The sequence below is a fragment of the Rhinolophus hipposideros genome, assembly GCF_964194185.1.
Source record: "Rhinolophus hipposideros genome assembly, chromosome: 12".
In the NCBI taxonomy this organism is placed as follows: domain Eukaryota; kingdom Metazoa; phylum Chordata; class Mammalia; order Chiroptera; family Rhinolophidae; genus Rhinolophus; species Rhinolophus hipposideros.
In genome coordinates, this window is record NC_138058.1 from 34,246,215 (window position 1) to 34,265,040 (window position 18,826).

The 18,826-nt window shown below is 33.6% G+C and overlaps 1 protein-coding gene and 1 pseudogene across 4 annotated transcripts in view; one reads left to right on the plus strand and one right to left on the minus strand.

The window, feature by feature from the left end:
- The window catches only part of PUS10 (pseudouridine synthase 10), a 62,848-nt gene that overhangs the window by 2,209 nt on the left and 41,813 nt on the right, over window positions 1-18,826 (plus strand). For 2 of the 3 annotated variants that reach the window (XM_081069042.1, XM_081069041.1), the window contains exons 2-4: window positions 1,443-1,583; window positions 3,969-4,232; window positions 4,973-5,059. In XM_081069042.1, coding sequence (XP_080925168.1) covers window positions 1,458-1,583; window positions 3,969-4,232; window positions 4,973-5,059 — 477 coding nt within the window. In that variant the 5' untranslated portion in view covers window positions 1,443-1,457. The remainder of the gene's footprint in view (window positions 1-1,442; window positions 1,584-3,968; window positions 4,233-4,972; window positions 5,060-18,826) is intronic. The other variant, XM_081069043.1, reaches the window with a different exon arrangement.
- LOC308505661 (succinate--CoA ligase [ADP-forming] subunit beta, mitochondrial-like) lies at window positions 16,617-17,998 on the minus strand (annotated as a pseudogene). Its single transcript has one exon. The product of its transcript is annotated as a succinate--CoA ligase [ADP-forming] subunit beta, mitochondrial-like (transcript).

An 18,826-nucleotide genomic window follows, 5' to 3' on the forward strand; every position in this document is an offset into this window, starting at 1 on the left:
AAATAATGACCACACCGAGTTCATCATGTAGAGAGTGTTCTCCCAATATTGTGTACTTTCATGAATATTTCCTGGAGCCCAGGTTTACTTACACAACCCTAAATTAATGTTTCCCAGTCTGGTGTGTCCTAATTTTCTTTTCCTCTCCCTGCCAACTCACATATTCATCTGAATTAGAACCCAGCAAGAGGCAATCTGGTTGTTGTTGTTGTTTGTTTGTTTGTAGTCCTGGCTGCTGAACTATTTTTTTGTGGTGAAGAGTTTTGTAGAATTATATACCTGTCTTCCTCATTATTTTGTGTCAAGGATCTACTCTTCATAAGTGCCCACAAACATTTAGAAACTTGCAAGTAAGTAATGGATTTTAAAGGGCTGAAAACCAGAAATTCTGAGAACCACATTTTCATAGTAAGCAGTTAATAAGAGCTTCACTCTCCCACAATTTTAAGCAAGTTCATTTGAATTAATGAAACTGGACAAAAAGGTACCACTGTCTTGTATCAGTGTGACCACAGTAAACCATACCACGTTACCATGCAATCATTGTTTTACAAAACATTGCTAGTTCCTCATTGTAAAGTAATGTGGACTACTTCATTAATCAGAAGAACATCTATTTTTTGCCAAACAGACTGATTAGGTAATTTAATTTTTAGTACCCCTCCTTCCTGGCAACAAGAGAGTTACATTGGATCCCCTCTTCTCTATGTAGTATTTGTTTCTAAGCGAGTTTATTTTTTAAAAAAAAGTTGCAAAAAGTAGCAACTTGTTTCAGATAACAATTACTCTTAAATATTTTGTGTTTAATTTGTTTTTGTTGGAGGTTTTACTTGTGTGTGAAAGAAGATTTTTCTCATTTTGCTGATGGTTATCATTTAGTTATTTCATCAAAGTAAAATTGACATTTTTGGATCTACTGATCAATTTGTTTTAAATACTTGACTGCTTAGCTATCATGAGGGTTAGTCAAGTATTATATAATATAGATTTATGTGATTTTTTTTTCTAGCAAACTCATTTTTCATTTATAATAGGAAAAGTTTATTGAATTTACTACTCTGTGTTCTCAAAAATACTAAATGGTACGAAATAAAAAGCAAATTTTTACTCTGTATTCTTGTTTTCATTACCCATGTCAGAGAAAACCATTCTTTATTATTTTATTTTTATTTCTTTTGATTTATTTAGTTATATTGATGTACTTTATCATAATCCAGAATGCTAAACTAAATTCCTTGACAATTAGAATCTTTTACCCGATTCATCTAATTTCCTTCACGCTTATGTTTCAATATGCACATAATGAAAGGGACATTATTGGAAAGTATGAAATAGCGTTTTTCAAATAATAGCTAGTTTTTATCCCTAAAGGTGATAACATATTTATATGTGAAGTAAAACGCGAAAGATGATCATTAGCTTTACTTTGTATTTCTTTCTAGTTGTAATTATTCAATATGTTCCCGCTGACTGAGGAAAACAAGCATGTGGCCCAGCTGTTGCTCAGTACTGGTACATGTCCAAGGTGTATCTTCAGATTCTGTGGTGTGGATTTGCATGCACCTTACAAACTTTCCTATGAGGTATTTTCATTTTTTTTTAAGTTAACAAAGATTTTCTATTTTTAAATGAATACCTGTACATTAGAAGGCAAATATCTATCCATAACTTCATTAAATTTAAAAAACTATAATAATTACTGATAATGTTGATTTTGGAATTTCCATTACCATAAAATTTAAGTTCTTTCTTAAGTGATTATATCTAGTGTTTAATATAGTCGGATCTTTGTGGAGCAATTTTCTGGTGCATTTACTGTTTGTATAGACCTTTCCTAAAGAGTATCTAGACAGAATATCACAAAATGGTTCTTCTCACCAGATATTAGTGAGATGTAACAGACGGGGTCATAGTCCTGAGATCTTCTATTAAGTGGAAGCATTGTGGATTTGGTTGACTTTTTTTTTTCTGTTTTCTATATTATCATTTTACAGAGGCACTTGCAATCCTCTAGAAGTAAATGCTATCAAAATCATTATTTACTGCTATTAATAACAACACAAGTAATATGCAGAGATCTTTAACATTTATGGTAAAATACAGAGAGCTTTGACATTTAATAGAATACTTCCACATAAAATATGTAACATATTTTATGAAATATATTTGATCGTAATAGTAATGTTTTTTCCAGAGGCAGATAATAATTATATATGTACACACATATATAGCTATATAAACATGAACACACAGTTTCTTATAATTTTTAAAAATTGCCCAGGAATTAGCAACAGTAGTCATTTTTCCTATGTATTAGTTGTTTCTATTATTTTGGAAATAATAATTTAATATTCATATAGCATTATTATATGTCAACCTCTCATATAATCCTCATAGTGATCTATTAGGTAAGTACATACTATGATTGTCTCTATTTTCAGATGAAGAAACTGAGGCACAGAGAGGTTAAGCAACCTGCCCAAAGTTACACAGCTATTAAGTGAGCAAGCTAGGATATGAACTGTCTGTCTGAATCCAAAGCCTAGAATTTGGAGCTAGAAGACACGGATTTGAATCCCAGTCTCATCACTTTCCATCTTCAGTTTTCTCCTCTGTAAATGGGAATGATGATAACATCCACCTCACAGGATTTTAAGGGACAATATCTAATAAAGTATGTGAAAACACTTTGAAAACTGGAAATAGTACATATGCTATGATGATTAATATATATGTGTATATTCATTTATACACACTATGACCATAAAGTAATAAGACTGGTTTCATGTAACTCTCCTTACACATTTTTTTAGACACATAATCTATTATTCTATACATGTTGTAATATTTAAAATGTATATTATATAAAGAGACTTAGTGTTACCAATTTTTGTTTGTATCATTTTATATAAATAAACCTGAAAATATTTGAAGACAATTTTTTTGGTAAATGTACTTGAATCTTTGATCTGTTCTATTCATATAACTATATGTGTACACATACATATTATACTGACATTATAGATCTAAACATACGCGTATTTGTGTAGGTCATAATATACCTGTCTGTGTATGTATATCTGAGTATTTCTCTGTTAAACATAAAAAAGGAGAGCTGAAATGAATTAGATTTGAGTGAAAGATTTTTCCTTTTAGAGTCAGTAAATTGTAATCTCAGCGAATTTCAAAAGGATATTTATTCAACAACTGAATAATAAAGCTTGTTTAATTTAGACAAAGTAGAGGAAAAGTCCTCTGAGTATTTGGATGAGTGGAATGTCTGCAATATTAGAATGGTTTTAAAGGAATGCCATTTGTAACATTTTGACAGAAATCAGGCAAAGGAGAATGTAATAGAGGGTTTCTTTCAATTAATGCATATAAATGGCTTATAATTATGGTGCCAAATTTCAGCGTTGCAGCATCTGTTTACCTTTGTTTAGTAAATTTGTCTTGAAATTATTTTTACTTGATAGACTTCTAATCTTTGTCTAATTTTTCACATTTCACATTAAATAAATATTGTGCCCATGAGGTTTTAGTGATTGTGAGATTAATAACCTAGCAATAATGTAAATTAAGTTTGTATTTCTATTTGTTAATAACTAGAATGGAAGTTTTTGTTGTTGTTGTTTTTAACTGAAAGTAGCAAGTGAGTGACCCTACAACAGAACCACAAACCTAATTAATAAATTTCTTAATGGAGTCTCTCTGCCTCAGATTTAGGATGGTAGCTTTACTGATATGTGAAACTCTTTTGAAAAAACATTCACATATTTGTTATAGGAGTTAGGTAATTCTTTTTTAAATTCTCTGGAAAACCAATGCTAGCTAATAAAATTAATTCATTGCTCCAGATGATACAAATCAACATTGTGTATATCTGTGATATATCATAATTTTGACTCCTGTTTTCTTGCTTCATGTTACCCTAAGGGTTATTACTTTTTTAAAAATTAACTTTCCAGGAGTTGCTTGGTGAACTACAGAAATTTCTGGAAACTGAAAAAGATGAATTAATTTTGGAAGTTCCAAACCCACCTTCCAAGAAAATTCGACTCCAAGAACTAGAAGTTGGGATTGATGGGATTGATAATCTGAGTCAAAATGGAGAGGGAAGGGTCTCTGTTATTGAAGATGGAAGCACTGCTTCCAAGAACTCAAATTTAAATGTATGCAATGTATGCCTAGGAATTCTTCAAGAATTCTGTGAAAAAGAGTTCATTAAAAAGGTAAATATCTGTTTTTGTTATTATATGTGCAATTATGTAGAGATTTTCAGTCTCAAGACCTAGAATTCGTGTATCTAAAGGAACAGTACCATTTATTTCAACTTTTTCACGCTAATGGATCATTAAAACATTTTCTTAATTAAAAAAAGCCTCTATCTCAGATTACCTTTTTTGTCAACATGATATCTGAAAATTAATGATATATGTATCCATCCATCACGACTATTTCTGTCATGAGTGCTACTCAATTGAAGAAAAATATAGCAGTTTTCCCGTTGCTATTTTACACAGTAAGGAGTTAGAGAAAAGTTCTTTCTTAATCGTACCTATTAGTGTCTAGAAAATATAAGTGTTACAGCCTGTGGAAGGTATATGATTGAATATGGGATGCCTTTTATTTCCAGGTGTCAAGAGTGTCAAAATATTTGGCTTTATTTTGTTTAAAATCTTTTTTAAATCATGGGATAACCTAATAGAAAACTATTTTGACATTCAACAGATTGTTCTGCAGGTGAATCCTGGATGTTTTGATGTCAGTCTTCAGGGTCATAGTTAGCAAATAATTCAAGATATTAGTGAGAATTCCCTACTCAAAGGTGAAAGTTTGGAAGTTTGGAAGTTTTCAGTGTCATCTGAACCAAAAATTTATGTTATGCAAATTAATAAAATTTTTAGCCATTTCCTGGAATTCATATACTTTTTCATGTAATAAAAATAATTTTTATGTAACACTATTTTAGGTGTGCCAAAAGGTTGAGGCCTCTGGATTTGAATTCACCAACTTGGTATTTTCAGTCTCCTTTCCACCACAGCTATCTGTAAGAGAGGTAAGGTCATTTACCCCCATAAAACTACATGTGAAGTACAAGCTTAGTTTCTCAAAAAATAGGAATGTAGAAATATTCCTCACCATATATGTTTTTCACATTTTGTGTACTTATTGAGTAATTGAAAACATGATGTTACTATAGCTGCTTAATAATGTTGAGTGAATGGATGAAAAAAGGAATTATTGGTTCAAGTTAGTTTATTCATCACAGGACTGTCATATATATATTTTTCCTTTTTTTTTAAAGATTCTTTTTTTAAAAGATTTTTTTTATTGGGGAAGGGGAACAGGACTTTATTGGGGAACAGTGTGTGCTTCCAGGACGTTTTTCCAAGTCAAGTTGTTGTCCTTTCACTCTTAGTTGTGGAGGGCACAGCTCAGCTCCAGTTGCTGTTGCTAGTTGTAGGGGGCACAGCCCGCCATCCATTGCGGGAGTCGAACTGGCAACCTTGTGGTTGAGAGGACACGCTCCAACCAACTGAGCCATCTGGGAGCTCAACAGCAGCTCAGCTCAAAGTGCCGTGTTCAAACTTAGTTGCAGGGGGCTGAGCCCCCCCATCCCTTCCGGGACTCCAGGGGTTGAACTGGCAACCTTGTGGTTGAGAGCCCACTGGCCCATGTGGGAATCGAATTGGCAGCCTTCAGAGTTAGGAGCACGGAGCTCCAACCGCCTGAGCTACCAGACCGGCCCCAGTTATATGTTTTCTAAGTGTGGTTATATGTCTTACCAGCAAACTCTTCCTCTCAAAGTTTATATTTTTATATTAAAATTTGCATTGTCGTATTTATCACTTATACCAGGATTTTAACAATATTAACATTAATATTGTTAAAATTATATTGAATACTTATGAAGTATTTATATTCCATATCAGAAATAGAAGATGCTGCTTTTAAAAATAGAATTATTCTGCTTAAACTCTACTTACTTTTTATAACTGATTTTAACCACTAAATTATTTAGCAGAAATACGTGACCATTCCAATTATTGGGGAATTAATACTTTCAATAATTTAGTGTGTTAAGTGACTCATTGTTTTCCTTTTTGTTAATGAGTAGTATACTTTTATCCATTCATTTCTTAAGAATAACAATTATTTTTAAAATATGCAGTTTTGTATGTAGTATACTATTTTTTACAACCAGTATTTCTTCAGCAAGTTGTGCTTATGTTTCACTTTGTGATTTCCTTTTATTGTGCTTTGTTACTTTCTTTTATTGCTGTCTTTTATTAGTTCTTTGAAGTTCAGATATATGTTATTGGCCAGGCTGGATATAAATTACTATTCAAACCAGTTAATTTATTTGTTGCACATCCCAATTTAAATTAATTATTCATCTTCAGAATCTTCTTGCATTTTGAATATAAATTCTGTAATTTCTTTAGTGACATGTTTCTTCTACATTGAAGGGTTTTTCAACTTACATCTTGTAAAACTTAGAACTTATTTGTCTGTGTGTAGAACAAACATATTAATATACATGGAATTGATTGGTGCTTGTTAGCTCATAATTCAGAGTGGAATATTTAATTGAATCAACTTTTTTCCACTTCTGAAGAAGAAAAATATAATCACAGAAAGCAAATAATTTTTTATCAACATGTTAGTATTTATTCCTACTTACAAAAAAACTGGAAGAGATTTTTTTTTTTAATCAAATGATGAAATTTGTATTAATCTCTCCATATTCCTGGCCCTACAAATTCCTTTTTGGCTATAGCTATAGTTTTTATTTATCATCATTATAAAAGCCCTATTACGTTGTTTTGTACACCTGAAACTAATAAAAAATAAATAAAATAAAATAACAGTAAAAAAATAAAAGTTTGTGAAGGAAAGCTGGCAGTTTGCATAATCATTATCGTCATTTTACAATATTATTGACTATATTCCGTTTGCTGTACTTTATATCCCCGTGACTATTTTTATAACTGACAATTTGTACATCTTAATCCCTTCCCTTTTTTACTCTTTCCCGCAAATCCCCTCCCACGTGGAAACCATCAAAATGTTCCCTGTATCTATGAGTTTATTTCTGTTTTGTTTGTTCATTTATTTTGTTTTTTAGATTTTACATATAAGAGAAATTATATGGTATTTGTCTTTCTCTGACTTCTTCCTTTCTTTTCCATTTTTTATTTCATATTTTAGTCTGTGTATTTAGTGCTAGTAATTGAATTTCAGGCACTGTTTTAAGGCTACATCATTTTAATTTTTCTTTATTATAACAAAGAAAAATGAACCTATTTTCTATAATTAAAGATAAAACAAGTTTAATATGTATATTTTCTTCTAGACTAATTAGAGACATAATCACCCAAACTGATATGACTGATCAGGATTTCTTTTCTAACAAAATGTTTCAAAATAATGGCCATTCTTTAAAAAGCTGTTTAACTTGTTTGTGCTGGCAACAAATCTATCACTTCTGATTTCGACATCTTACCCTGTGTGTCAATCACAGCATTCTTAGCTGTAGTCTTAGACTCATGTAATTTATTGAAGCACTTAATCCATTTACAATTAAAGTGATTGTTGATAGGTATGTAGTTATTGCCATTTTGTTATTCATATTTATAATGTTTTTCTTCTTCTTCTTAAAGAAGTCCCTTTGATATTTCTTGTAATACTGGTTTGGTGGTGATGAACTACTTCAGCTTTTTCTTGTCTGGGAAGAAACTCAGATTTGTTAAAGGCAGGGATATAATAGTGTGATATAGCAAGAAATCATATACCTGCATTGAGATCTGAGATGCTACGAGTGGAAGGATACTAAACACCATCTAGAGCAGAATTTTAAAAAGAGAGAAATGGGATAGATATAGGAGTGGAAGTGTGCTGTATGCTCCTTGGCCAAGGGAAGAGGTGATGAGTTGCAGACACAAAGTCGTCACAAAGGTTAATATATACAGTAGCATGAAGGACTCCCAGTATTCTGGCACTTGATGGAAATCACATTTGGTTAAAAGCACATTGTCTGACAGCTTTTGAATTGGAAGAGTTTCTTCTCCTAAAGCAGTGGTTCTCAAACTTTAATATGCATAGGACTCATTTGGAGAGCTTTCCAGGCCTCATCCCCAGAGGTTCTGTTACAGTAGGTCAGTAGACCCATGAATTTGTGTTTCTAACAAGTTCACAAGTGATGTTGGTTCTACTGGTACAAGGAGCAAACCAGTGTCCTAAAGAATAATGGGGACACTAATGTAGTCCTAAATAGAGACGGACAACCTTTCAAAAGATGTATTCCTGATAAGAAGGGAGAAACAGGCATAATTAATATATCCTAGACTTTTGATAGGTAGATTTTGAGCAGTCCAAAGAAAAGGCTGTACAAGAAAAACGGCATAGGAATCTGCGCTGGAAGATAAAAGGATTGGGAAGTGCAGACAAAGTGCAATTCAGACTTTAAGTAAAACCAAGTTATCCCAACCAATAAAAGAAAGTTTAGGGAAAAAAATATATCCCAATGAAGAAGAAATGGGGAATACCCCCCATTTTCCCTCCCCCTTTCTCTATTTAGAAACATTTGTATTTAATTTATATTTATATAGATCTATTTATTTGACTTTTTATTTTGGAAAATTTCAAAAGTAGTCAAACTAGCCTAATGAACCCCTATGTTTATATTATCTGACTCCAACAGTTAGATTTTTTTGACAACCTGAGATCAATTTCAGAAAAGAGATAGATGAAAGGTAAAGTCAATTAATGCAAATATAAGAAGGAAGCTTAGATCTGTAAGAAAAGCAACTAGAAAATAAAATCTCTGATGGGTAGAGTCTTGCAATAATTGCTAAGGAAGACTTGGAGTACTTAAATTTATGTTTAGAGCAAGAAAGATATGGAAAGGGGGATGGATCTGCTACGTGGACCTGATGGTATACTGCTGATGGATGATACAGAGAAAGCAGAATTCTGAAAATCCTGTTTTGTTTCTGTCCTTTCTGTCAAGGAAAATGGTCTTCAACTAAAAAGGGTAGAATGATCCTTGGTAAGGAAGAATGAAAGCTCCACATGGTGAAGCTTCTCTACACGGGTTCAGGTGTTCGGGCCTGGATGAATTACATCCCAGGATAGATTTAGAAAGAACTTCCAGCTGTCCATGACTTTTGAGAGCTTTTAAAAGATAGCAGATTTTCCAAATGACTGGAAACGGATAAGAGAAGTTCCAGTTTTCCAAAGGCGAAGAAAGTTGGTTCTGTTAACTACCAACTGGTGACCCTAAAACCCTGGCAAGATTCTAGATCAGCAACTAAAGAATAAATTATGGGCACTGAGAATAAGGAAAACTTGGTTCTCAACACACCAAACAGGTTCACTAAGAACAAATCATGTGTGCATCATTTCCTTCTGCAGGGAGCAGTCCTGGTAGAGCAGGGAAATACAGTAGCACCAGTGTGATCGGAAGTCAGCTTGTCATTGACCAGGTTTCTTCCTCATGATAACTTCCTGGAAGGGGTAAGAAACATGAGCAGGATGTGAAGACAGTTGGGTGGATTGTACCGGACTGACCCGCCCCCAAAAGGAGCTGCTTAACAATTGGTATCGAACTGGACAGTTGCTCTAAATGTGCTCTGCCAATCAAACACCTGAAACCTACTTGGGGAAAGGTTTCGATTGCTGGGCCTTTCGATTGTCAGACCTCCTAAATTGGACTCTCTAGCGATGGGGCATAGAAGCCCCTTGACAATTCATGTACACATTGAAATTTAAGAATCACGGAATGTCAGGGAGATTTCTGAAGTGCTGCAGGACTCTTTTCATACCTTGTCCTGTTCCTGATTTCTGTCAGTGATGATATCATGGTAACGCTCACTACAGGTGTACGTGACAAGAATTGAGACAGTATAGCAGGTAGGTTGAGTGTTAGAATTGAGATCCAAAAAGATCTCAAGAATAGGGAAAATCTAATGAGATGAAATTTAACAGGAATAAACATAAATTCTTATACTTTGGTTTAGAAAAACAACTGCCAAGTAAAGAATGAGGCAGGAGTGGCTTAAAAGCTGTGTTTATAGACAAGGCTTAGAGGTTTTTGTTAATAGCCCAATAAGAATTAGAAGTGTGTTGTAGATAACCTCTTTGGATTTTAGTCCAGATATTAAAAGTATAGTATCTGGAAAGTGACAATCCTATTTTGACAGCGCTGGCCATTCCTGGAGTGCCATATTCAGATGGAACTTTAGGAGAAACAAGGACAAATGGGAAGGCATTTTGTGGTAGCCCAAATCCTAATTTCCCGAAATTTGAATATGTAAACCCATGTTGGACTTCTGACCTAAAGAACTGTAAGGTTTTTTTAGAACTGTAACATTTTTGTTATTTAAAACCACTAAATTGTGGTAATTTGTGGCAGCAGCAATAGAAAATGAATACACATTTAGGGAAGCGCATTCAGAATGCTGAAGACACCTGAAACATGGTCACAGGAGCCACTGGGAAGAACTTGGGTTATTTAATTTGAAGAATAGATGATTTATTGGGATGAATTTGCTCTCCTTAAATATTTGAGGGGTTTTCTGCTGCAGAGGTAGAATCAGGAGGGAAATGGTTTTCAGCTATAAGGAATTATCTAGAATAGGATAGATTGTTTTCAAGGATGGTGAGTTCCCTATCACCAGAATGTTTAACCCAAGGCTGGGCAACTGCTTGGCATATATATAGAAGGAAGATGTGCACCATATAGTTGGTTAGACTAGAGATTTTGTTCAGCCTTGTCAACTTCAAGATCCTATATAGTTTGAAGGAAAACATTTAGTATAATAGTTACTTCTTTATGTTACCTTATATTCATGATTGATTCCTCTAAACTTCTATACCACATTAAATTAGTGCTACACTAAAATTACCATAGAATGAATGATTCAGACTTATGCTAATATTAGGCTAAACTTGCATTTATGGGAACAGCATTCCATGAAGTCCTTTTAAAAGTGAACATTTTGAAGTCCTATTAATTCTTTTTAGGTTTATCTTTACTAGTGAAGTCCAGTAGAGGGCAATATTGTTCTATCAGGTTGGCTTATTGGTTCTTCCTCGGAGATAATGTGTGGGAAATAGCTTGCTTACTCTACCGACTTTAAAAACATAGGCTCTTAAATGTGACGTTGTATGAAACACCTACTTCTTGATACGCAAATTGATATGGTTGGCATCTTATTTGTGAAATCAAACCTTTTTTCCTTTCATTTGTTATACTTTGTGATAGCTCCATGGTTTGTACTAAGCACTATAAATTATACACAGCCCTAAAACGCAGCCAAAAAATAAAAGCAGTACCATTTCTATGATAGCAGTTTATATTCACAAAATTATTTTCTTCTTAAAATCTGACAAATGGATATTCAAAAGCCTTCGGATTTTTACTTAAATCTGTGGATTCTTAATCAGTTTGGGATCATCATCTCATTAAGAATCTAAAGAAAATGTAAAAATGCACATATTCAAAAGTTTTGCATGTATTTATAGGGGCCTCTTAAACTGTCAGCCATTAATCTAGGATCTTTCTTAATTGGATACTCCAGTAATTTTCCCCCTGTGTAATAGATTGATGTGCTTACATTTTCTAAAGAGCAGTGGTTTTCTAATTATGTTTAGCTCATAGGGCAGAATATGACGAAATTGCTTTGACTTCAAATATAGAGAGCTACACTTTAAAGTTCACATTGTGCATACAGACCTGAGATGGCTTTTTTCATTTATTAAACCGACTCTCTGATTTAGAATGTGTATTTTCTGCTTTTTGTTTATTTTCCATGACTTCTCCGTTTTTATTTTGTATGACAAGCACTGTGCCTAAATCAGTTTTTGTTCTCTGTCACCGACCATTTAAGACCAACTCAAGGTTCACTTTAATCGACGAACTTTTTCTGAGCTTACTAAGGAATTTACAGAATTTGCCCTATTTTTTGGTTGGCTTTGTTGGTTAGAATTAGCTTCAGTCTGTCTGTCGTCCACTTGTGCATGCAAAGCACATTTTTACAAAGTTGTTGAATAAGACACTGAAAAACACGCAAAATTATAGAGATCACTGTCTCTGCCCTTTCAGGATCTTTCAATAGACTCTTCATGAATGTGCTGGGGGGATGGTAACCTTGCTAATGTTTTGGATATACAGGCTGTAACTTTTAAAGCCCTTCAGAGGATATGCAGCAACTCAAACTCATCTTCCTAATGAAAGATAACTCTAGTAGCATGACCCTGTGAGTACAAACCAGAATATGAAAGCCTGCATTATTAGAATCACAGAATCATAGATCTTGGTGATTACCTAAAACAGGGATCCAAGTTTTTTAGGGCACTCACTGAAAAATGATGATAGGTATATGATTGTGACTTGTCAGTGCTCTGGTCATACCACTACCCCAGGTGTAAATCTGTTCATATCTATTGAGAATCTCTGGTAAAGGGTCCGTGAGTTCCCAACCTTTGTATATGAGGTTATCCCCTTTTAATCTTTGCAAAGCACATTTTTACAAAGTTGTATCTGTGAATTGGATGGAAGACATACTTGGATGATTTTTTTAGATCGAGACCACTTCACTGATCATATCACTCACTCACCCTCATTTAAAGAGGAGAAAACTGAAGTTTGCCCAGTGTGTCACACTTATTGGAATTTGGGTTTACCTCCTCCACCACTTCATGCTTCTTTTTCTTTTTTTAAACCACACCAACTGAAGAGTCATATTGTTTTTATTACATCATAATTTAAAAGCTATTCATATAAGTAACTTTAAAGTATTGATATGATTGAAAACCTTGATTCTTTTTTCTGGTGAAATCTGCTTTTCTCTGAAAATGTTACTGTATCTGGGCAAAGATAATGTGATAGGAACTAACTTGGGTGGGAAAAAATGAAATAGATTTTATTTACAATTTTAAAAAATAGATTTTATTTAAATGGGGTCTTGAAGCATACAAAAGGAAATGAAATTGTTAGAAAGGTATCAATACAGGTAGCCCTTTTACTCTTATATTAAGAATCATAATATAAAATGGTTTCCATTTAGAATTCAATTCATAGCTAGGATTTAAATTTTCTGTGAAGCGAGGGTGTTATGATGTGTATTGACCATGTGGTATTCATTTGGTATTATCATTATAAGTTGATGTTAGAAACCATGAGACAGTGATTTTAGTAAGAATTTGGATCATATTTCTGAAAGCATCACAGAAATCCTCTACCTTTCAAGGAAATGCACTCATGCCCTATTGAGTAAATTGCTAACCAGGCATAATGCTAAATTGGTATTCCAAAAAATGTTTTGTAATGTAAACATGTATTCAGGGCACTTCTGCGGAGTAACATTTTTAGTTATGACGTAACCCGAGTTACAAAAAGCTTACAAAGAATCTTATTTTACAAATACAATTAAGATATCTCACATGTGTGTTCTAAAGAGATTTTAATCACACTTGTTATAGGTGAATATTCAGATAAACAATATTCCATTAGCACAAATGACACTTTTTTTCCTGAGCCTGTGATATAGTTTGTCAATTGGTTAGCTTGTTGTACATCTGGGTAAAGTCTTATTTCCGTTTGTTTAGGCTTTCATATTTTTCACATTGTAAGTAATTGCCTGATAAAAAAAGCACAGATTACATGATGTGAGTTCTTGAAGTTGAAATCAATCCTAGACTTGAAGTATTTTCATTTTCTTTTTAATAAGTTTTTGTTTTTATGTTCACCAGTGGTTAACCCTTTCCTTTTCCTCACAGGTAATCACTGTCTTTACTCCTAAAACTAGAGTTTAAATGGGCCCGATTTTGAAAAATGGAATCATAACACAATTTATCTTTTGTATCTTGGCTTTTTTCATTTGATATTATTTTTAAGAGGTTCATCCATATTGTTATGTGGAACTGTAATTTGTTTTCATTGCTGTACATTGCTGTATTCAGTTGCATGAATATACTGTAGCTTATTCATACTACTATTAATGAATATTAAGGTCATTTCTAATTTTTGGCTACTTTCAACAGTGAAACCATAAATGTTCTTGTAGCTGTATTCTAATGCACATCTGCAGAAGTTTATCTAGGTTATGTATGCCTATGAGTGGAATTGCTGAGTCATAAGGAATACATTTCTTTGACTTTACCACATTATGCCAAAGTGGTTGTACCAGTTTACATTCCCATCAACAGTGTATTAGAGTTACAGTTATTTTGCATCATCACTGACTCTTAATTTTGAGAATATTTTTAATTTTAGCATTTCAGTGGGTATTGTTATATCATTGTATGTGTTTGTTTTTACTTTATGAGTTATAATTATAAATAATAAACTGCACCCATTTAAAGGATACAGTTTTTTGAGTTTTGACAGATGCATACACCTAAGTAACCATCACCACAATCAAGATTTAGAACATTCCCATCACTTCCAAAGTTTCCTTGTGCCAGTTGAGTACTTTCACTCCTAGTTCTTGCCATCTACTGGTCTACTGTCAGATATTATAGATTAGTTTGCATTTTTTAAGAATTTCATGTAAATGGAAACATACATTATGTTATTTTTTTAAATCTGGTTTCTTTGACACAGCGTGATTTTGAGATCCATCATGTTGTTGTATATATCAGTAATTTATTTTTATTGCTTTTAATAGAGTTCCATTTTATTCCTTTTAACAGAGTTCCATTGTATGAACATATCACAATTTGTTTATCGATTCACCAGTTGATAGACATAGGTTGTCCCAATTTTTGGTTATTATGAATAAAGCCAGTATGAACTTTTATGTACAATTCTTTGTGTGGGTATATGTTTTTGTTTTTCTTGGGTAAATACCTTGGAGTAGAATATCTGGGTCCTAGGATAGATAATATGTTTAACTTTATGAGAAATTGCCAAACAATTTAAACTGGATTAACCAGTTTAAATTTATATTCCACCATAGTATATGAGTGTTCCAGTTGCTTCACATACTTGCCAACCCTTGGTATTGTCATTCTCTTTCATTTGAGCTATTCTAGTAGGTGTACAGAGGTTGTGTATTTATTTTCCTGATGACTAATGATGTTGAACATCTTTTCATGTGCTTACTTGCCATTCATTTAGCTTTGTGAAGTGTCTTCATATTTGACTTTGTCAAATCTTTTGACTATTTTTTAAAAATTGGGTGGTTTGTCTTCTTTTCATTGAGTTGTAAGAGTTCTTAATGCATTCCAGATACAAATCCTTATTATGTACATGTATTGCAAATATTTTCTCCCAGACTGTAGCTTGCTCTTTAATTTTCTTAATGATAATTGTCAAAAACAAGAGTTTTTATTTTTGATAAAGTCCAATTCATTAGCTTTTTTTTTAATGATTCATGTTATTTGTGCCCTATCTAACAAATCTTTATGAGTTTTGGAGAATTCTCATTTATTATCTCTTTAAATGTTTCATCTCTATTCTGCCTTTCCTTTTCTCCTGAGGTTCCAATTGCCTATATGTTAGACATCTTCACTGAATCTACTATGACTGTGACATTCCCCTTCCTTCCTTCTTTGTTTGTTTGGTTTTAGTAATGTTAAATCTTTTTGATTCTCTTGTGTGATTTTGGGTATTGTCCTCTAACCTGTTTTCCAGTTCACTTATTCTCTTTTCAGCTATGTCTAATATTTTGTTAAACATCTCTACTGAGTTTTTAATTGCTGTTATTGAGTTTTTCATTTCCAAAACTCCCATTTGTTTAGTTTATGTAGTTTTCTGTTAATAGTTTTCTGCCAAAGTGTTCAATAGTCTCATTTATTTATTGCCAGTTTTGTTGAGACATAATTGACATACAACAATATTCTCTTTTATTTTCCTGGATGTAGTCAACAATTACTTAATTTTTTTTCACATTGGGAGATTTTTATTAACTTTAATTGACATTGTTAATTTTGTCTGCCAAGTCCTTAAGAAATAAACCTTTCTTTGGTACAAATCTATAGGTTCTTCTCAATACCACATGATCATGAAAACTTGCAGTTATTGGTATTTTGTAATGATTAAAACAATGTTCAAATAATTAACATGTTACTTCACTGAAATACTTAAAAGAATATTCTGGGGAGTGTTTGAAAGCTCTGTTTATACAATAGTGATTGATATATTTAGTTAGGTATTTGGTGTTGAAGATAAACACTTCTTATGTAAAACATTTTTAATACATTGCTCTACTAATGAAGCTAGTTATTAGATAATAGTATATTTCTAACACTGAAGAATAAAGCTTCATCTTCGTATTTATTTTATTCGTAGGACTCATATTGATGAAGAATGTTACATCCAACAATAATAAACTGTCATATTGCAAGTGGCATTCTCTAGAAGTGAAAAAGAAGGCTGCAACAAAAGAAACTAGATAACTGCATTACATGTTCTTTATATAAATAGCCCATTCTCACCAGTAGAATTAAATGCAGACCAAAATCTTTGAAAAGCTTTTGTGCCTAGATGGAAATTATAATCATACACTAAAGAGAAAATGAACAACAATAATACAGAGCACAGTATTTTTTTTTTAATGATTATAGCACTTTTAACACCTTCAGCCATCCACTGGATTCTCAGATCAGATTGGCAACTGAAATTTCACATCCATCTGGGCTTGGCTAAGATCACTATTTAATAGAGTTTTACAACAATTTGAGCAGCTTCATCCGTCTTCACAAGCAATAATTTTAACTCCATTGTCTATTGTTAGTGCCTTAGCATCATCAACTCATGTACCTTGTAACTGTACCACAAAACACGTTTTAATTCCCAAATCCTTTACTGCCATGACTACCCTGTGCAGTAACATCACACCGCATGATTCCTCCAAAAATGTTGAGCAGAATAGCCAGTACCTTTTTATCTGCAGTGATACGCTTAAATGCTTCTGTTACTTGATGGACTGTGGCACCACCAACAACATCAAGAAAGTTGGATGGAGTCCCTCCAGGGGGACTTTTTATATTCCTTGTGGCCATAGCCAAGCCAGAACCATTTACTAGATAGTCTATATTCTCATCGAAGCCAATGTGGTTGAGATCTGCCTTAGTTGAATCTTTGCCCCTTTCATCTTCCTGGGTCCAGTCCTAAAGGTCAAAGATTTTCTTCTGATGATACAGTGATTTAGAATCAAAATTGGTCTTTGCCTCCACACACAGCACAGCTCTGAATCCTCTACCATTGGATTTATTTCTACCATGGTTGCATCCATTTCAGAAAAAGGTTGTAACATTGGACCGTGTTTTCTGCTGCAGAATCACAACATTAGATGGAAATTCCATCTTTGCAAGATAGACAGTTGTTCTTTTTTGATGCCTTCTACAATAGCAATAAGTTCTTTAACTATGGTCTCAGGAGACTCTGCAGCAACCTCTTCAATGTTGGCACCTCTTTGAGAACTTCCTATTAACACAGGACCTTGAAATGACCTTTCCATTGTTATTGCAAAGTAGTAGTATTCGCTCCTGGGATATCTTCACTCACAAACCAGTACTTGATTGCAAATTCTGCCCTTTTCTCCTGTTTGCTTGGTAAACAACTTTTCCCCAATCATTAGTGAGGAAACAGGTCTTGCTTCTTCTGGAGAGAGAACTATCTTCACTCCTCCTTTGATGCCACTTTCCAATGTTCCTTTTCCTCTGCCACCGGCTAAAACCTGTGCCTTCATCACATCTTTTGAACATAGTTTTTTGGCAGTTGCATTACATTAGCTTCATCTGGTGACTTACCCATGTGTCCTTTGGGAACGGTGACTCCAGCATCTTGCAACAATTCCATATTCATGTGTTCGTGTAGTAAGAGATTTCTTTGTTATTGCTGCTGTACTTGGAATCCATGATTATTAAACAATCCACAATTTCCCAGAACCTGTGTGGCAGCCCCCAGCGTTGCCCAGGATGTGTGGCTCCTAAGGATGGTGACAGCAGCCAACAGCTGACTGTAGAAAATGGAGGCTGCCATTTCTGAGTCCAACCTTGACCTTTCGATGCTGTGCGCAAGCCAATATTACTTAAATTTTAAAGTTTTTCCCAGATAAGAAAAAGCTAAAGGAGTTATAACCACATATCTATCAACATTTACTTTAAATGTAAATGGATTAAATGCTCCAATCAAAAGATGGGTGGCTGAATAAATAAGAAAATAAGACTCTTACATATGCTGCATACGAGGGACTCACTTCAGCTCAAAAGACACATACAGATTGAAAGTAAAGGGATGAAAAAAGATATTTCCTGAAAATGGAAACAAACAAAAAAACCTGGGGTAGCAATACTTATATCAGACAAAATAGACTTTAAAACAAAGGGTGTAAAAAGAGACAAAGATGGACCCAGCAATCCCACTTCTGGGCATTTATCTGAAGAAACCCAAAACACTAACTTGAAAAAGACATGTGCATCCCTATGTTCACTGCAGCATTATTTATAATAGCCAAGATATGGAAGCAACCTCAGTGTCCATCAATAGATGAATGGATAAAGAAGGACTGAGATATATATATATATACATATATATACATATATATATATATATAATATATATATATGTGTATATATATGTCATCTGACTGCAGGGAGTGCGGTGGGGATTTGAGGATCTACCTCTTTTCTATTTTTCAAACAGATTTCAGTCAATCTTATTTTGCTCCTCCTACCCCTCCTTCCAGAATTCCTCTGTGCTGTTCATTCTCAAACTTTTGCTGATTGTGGAGTATCAGCCTGCCCTGCTGCCCGTTTAGGAACCCCAGCTTTTTGGGGGGTCTGCTAAGTCCTTTACCACTCCCCTGTC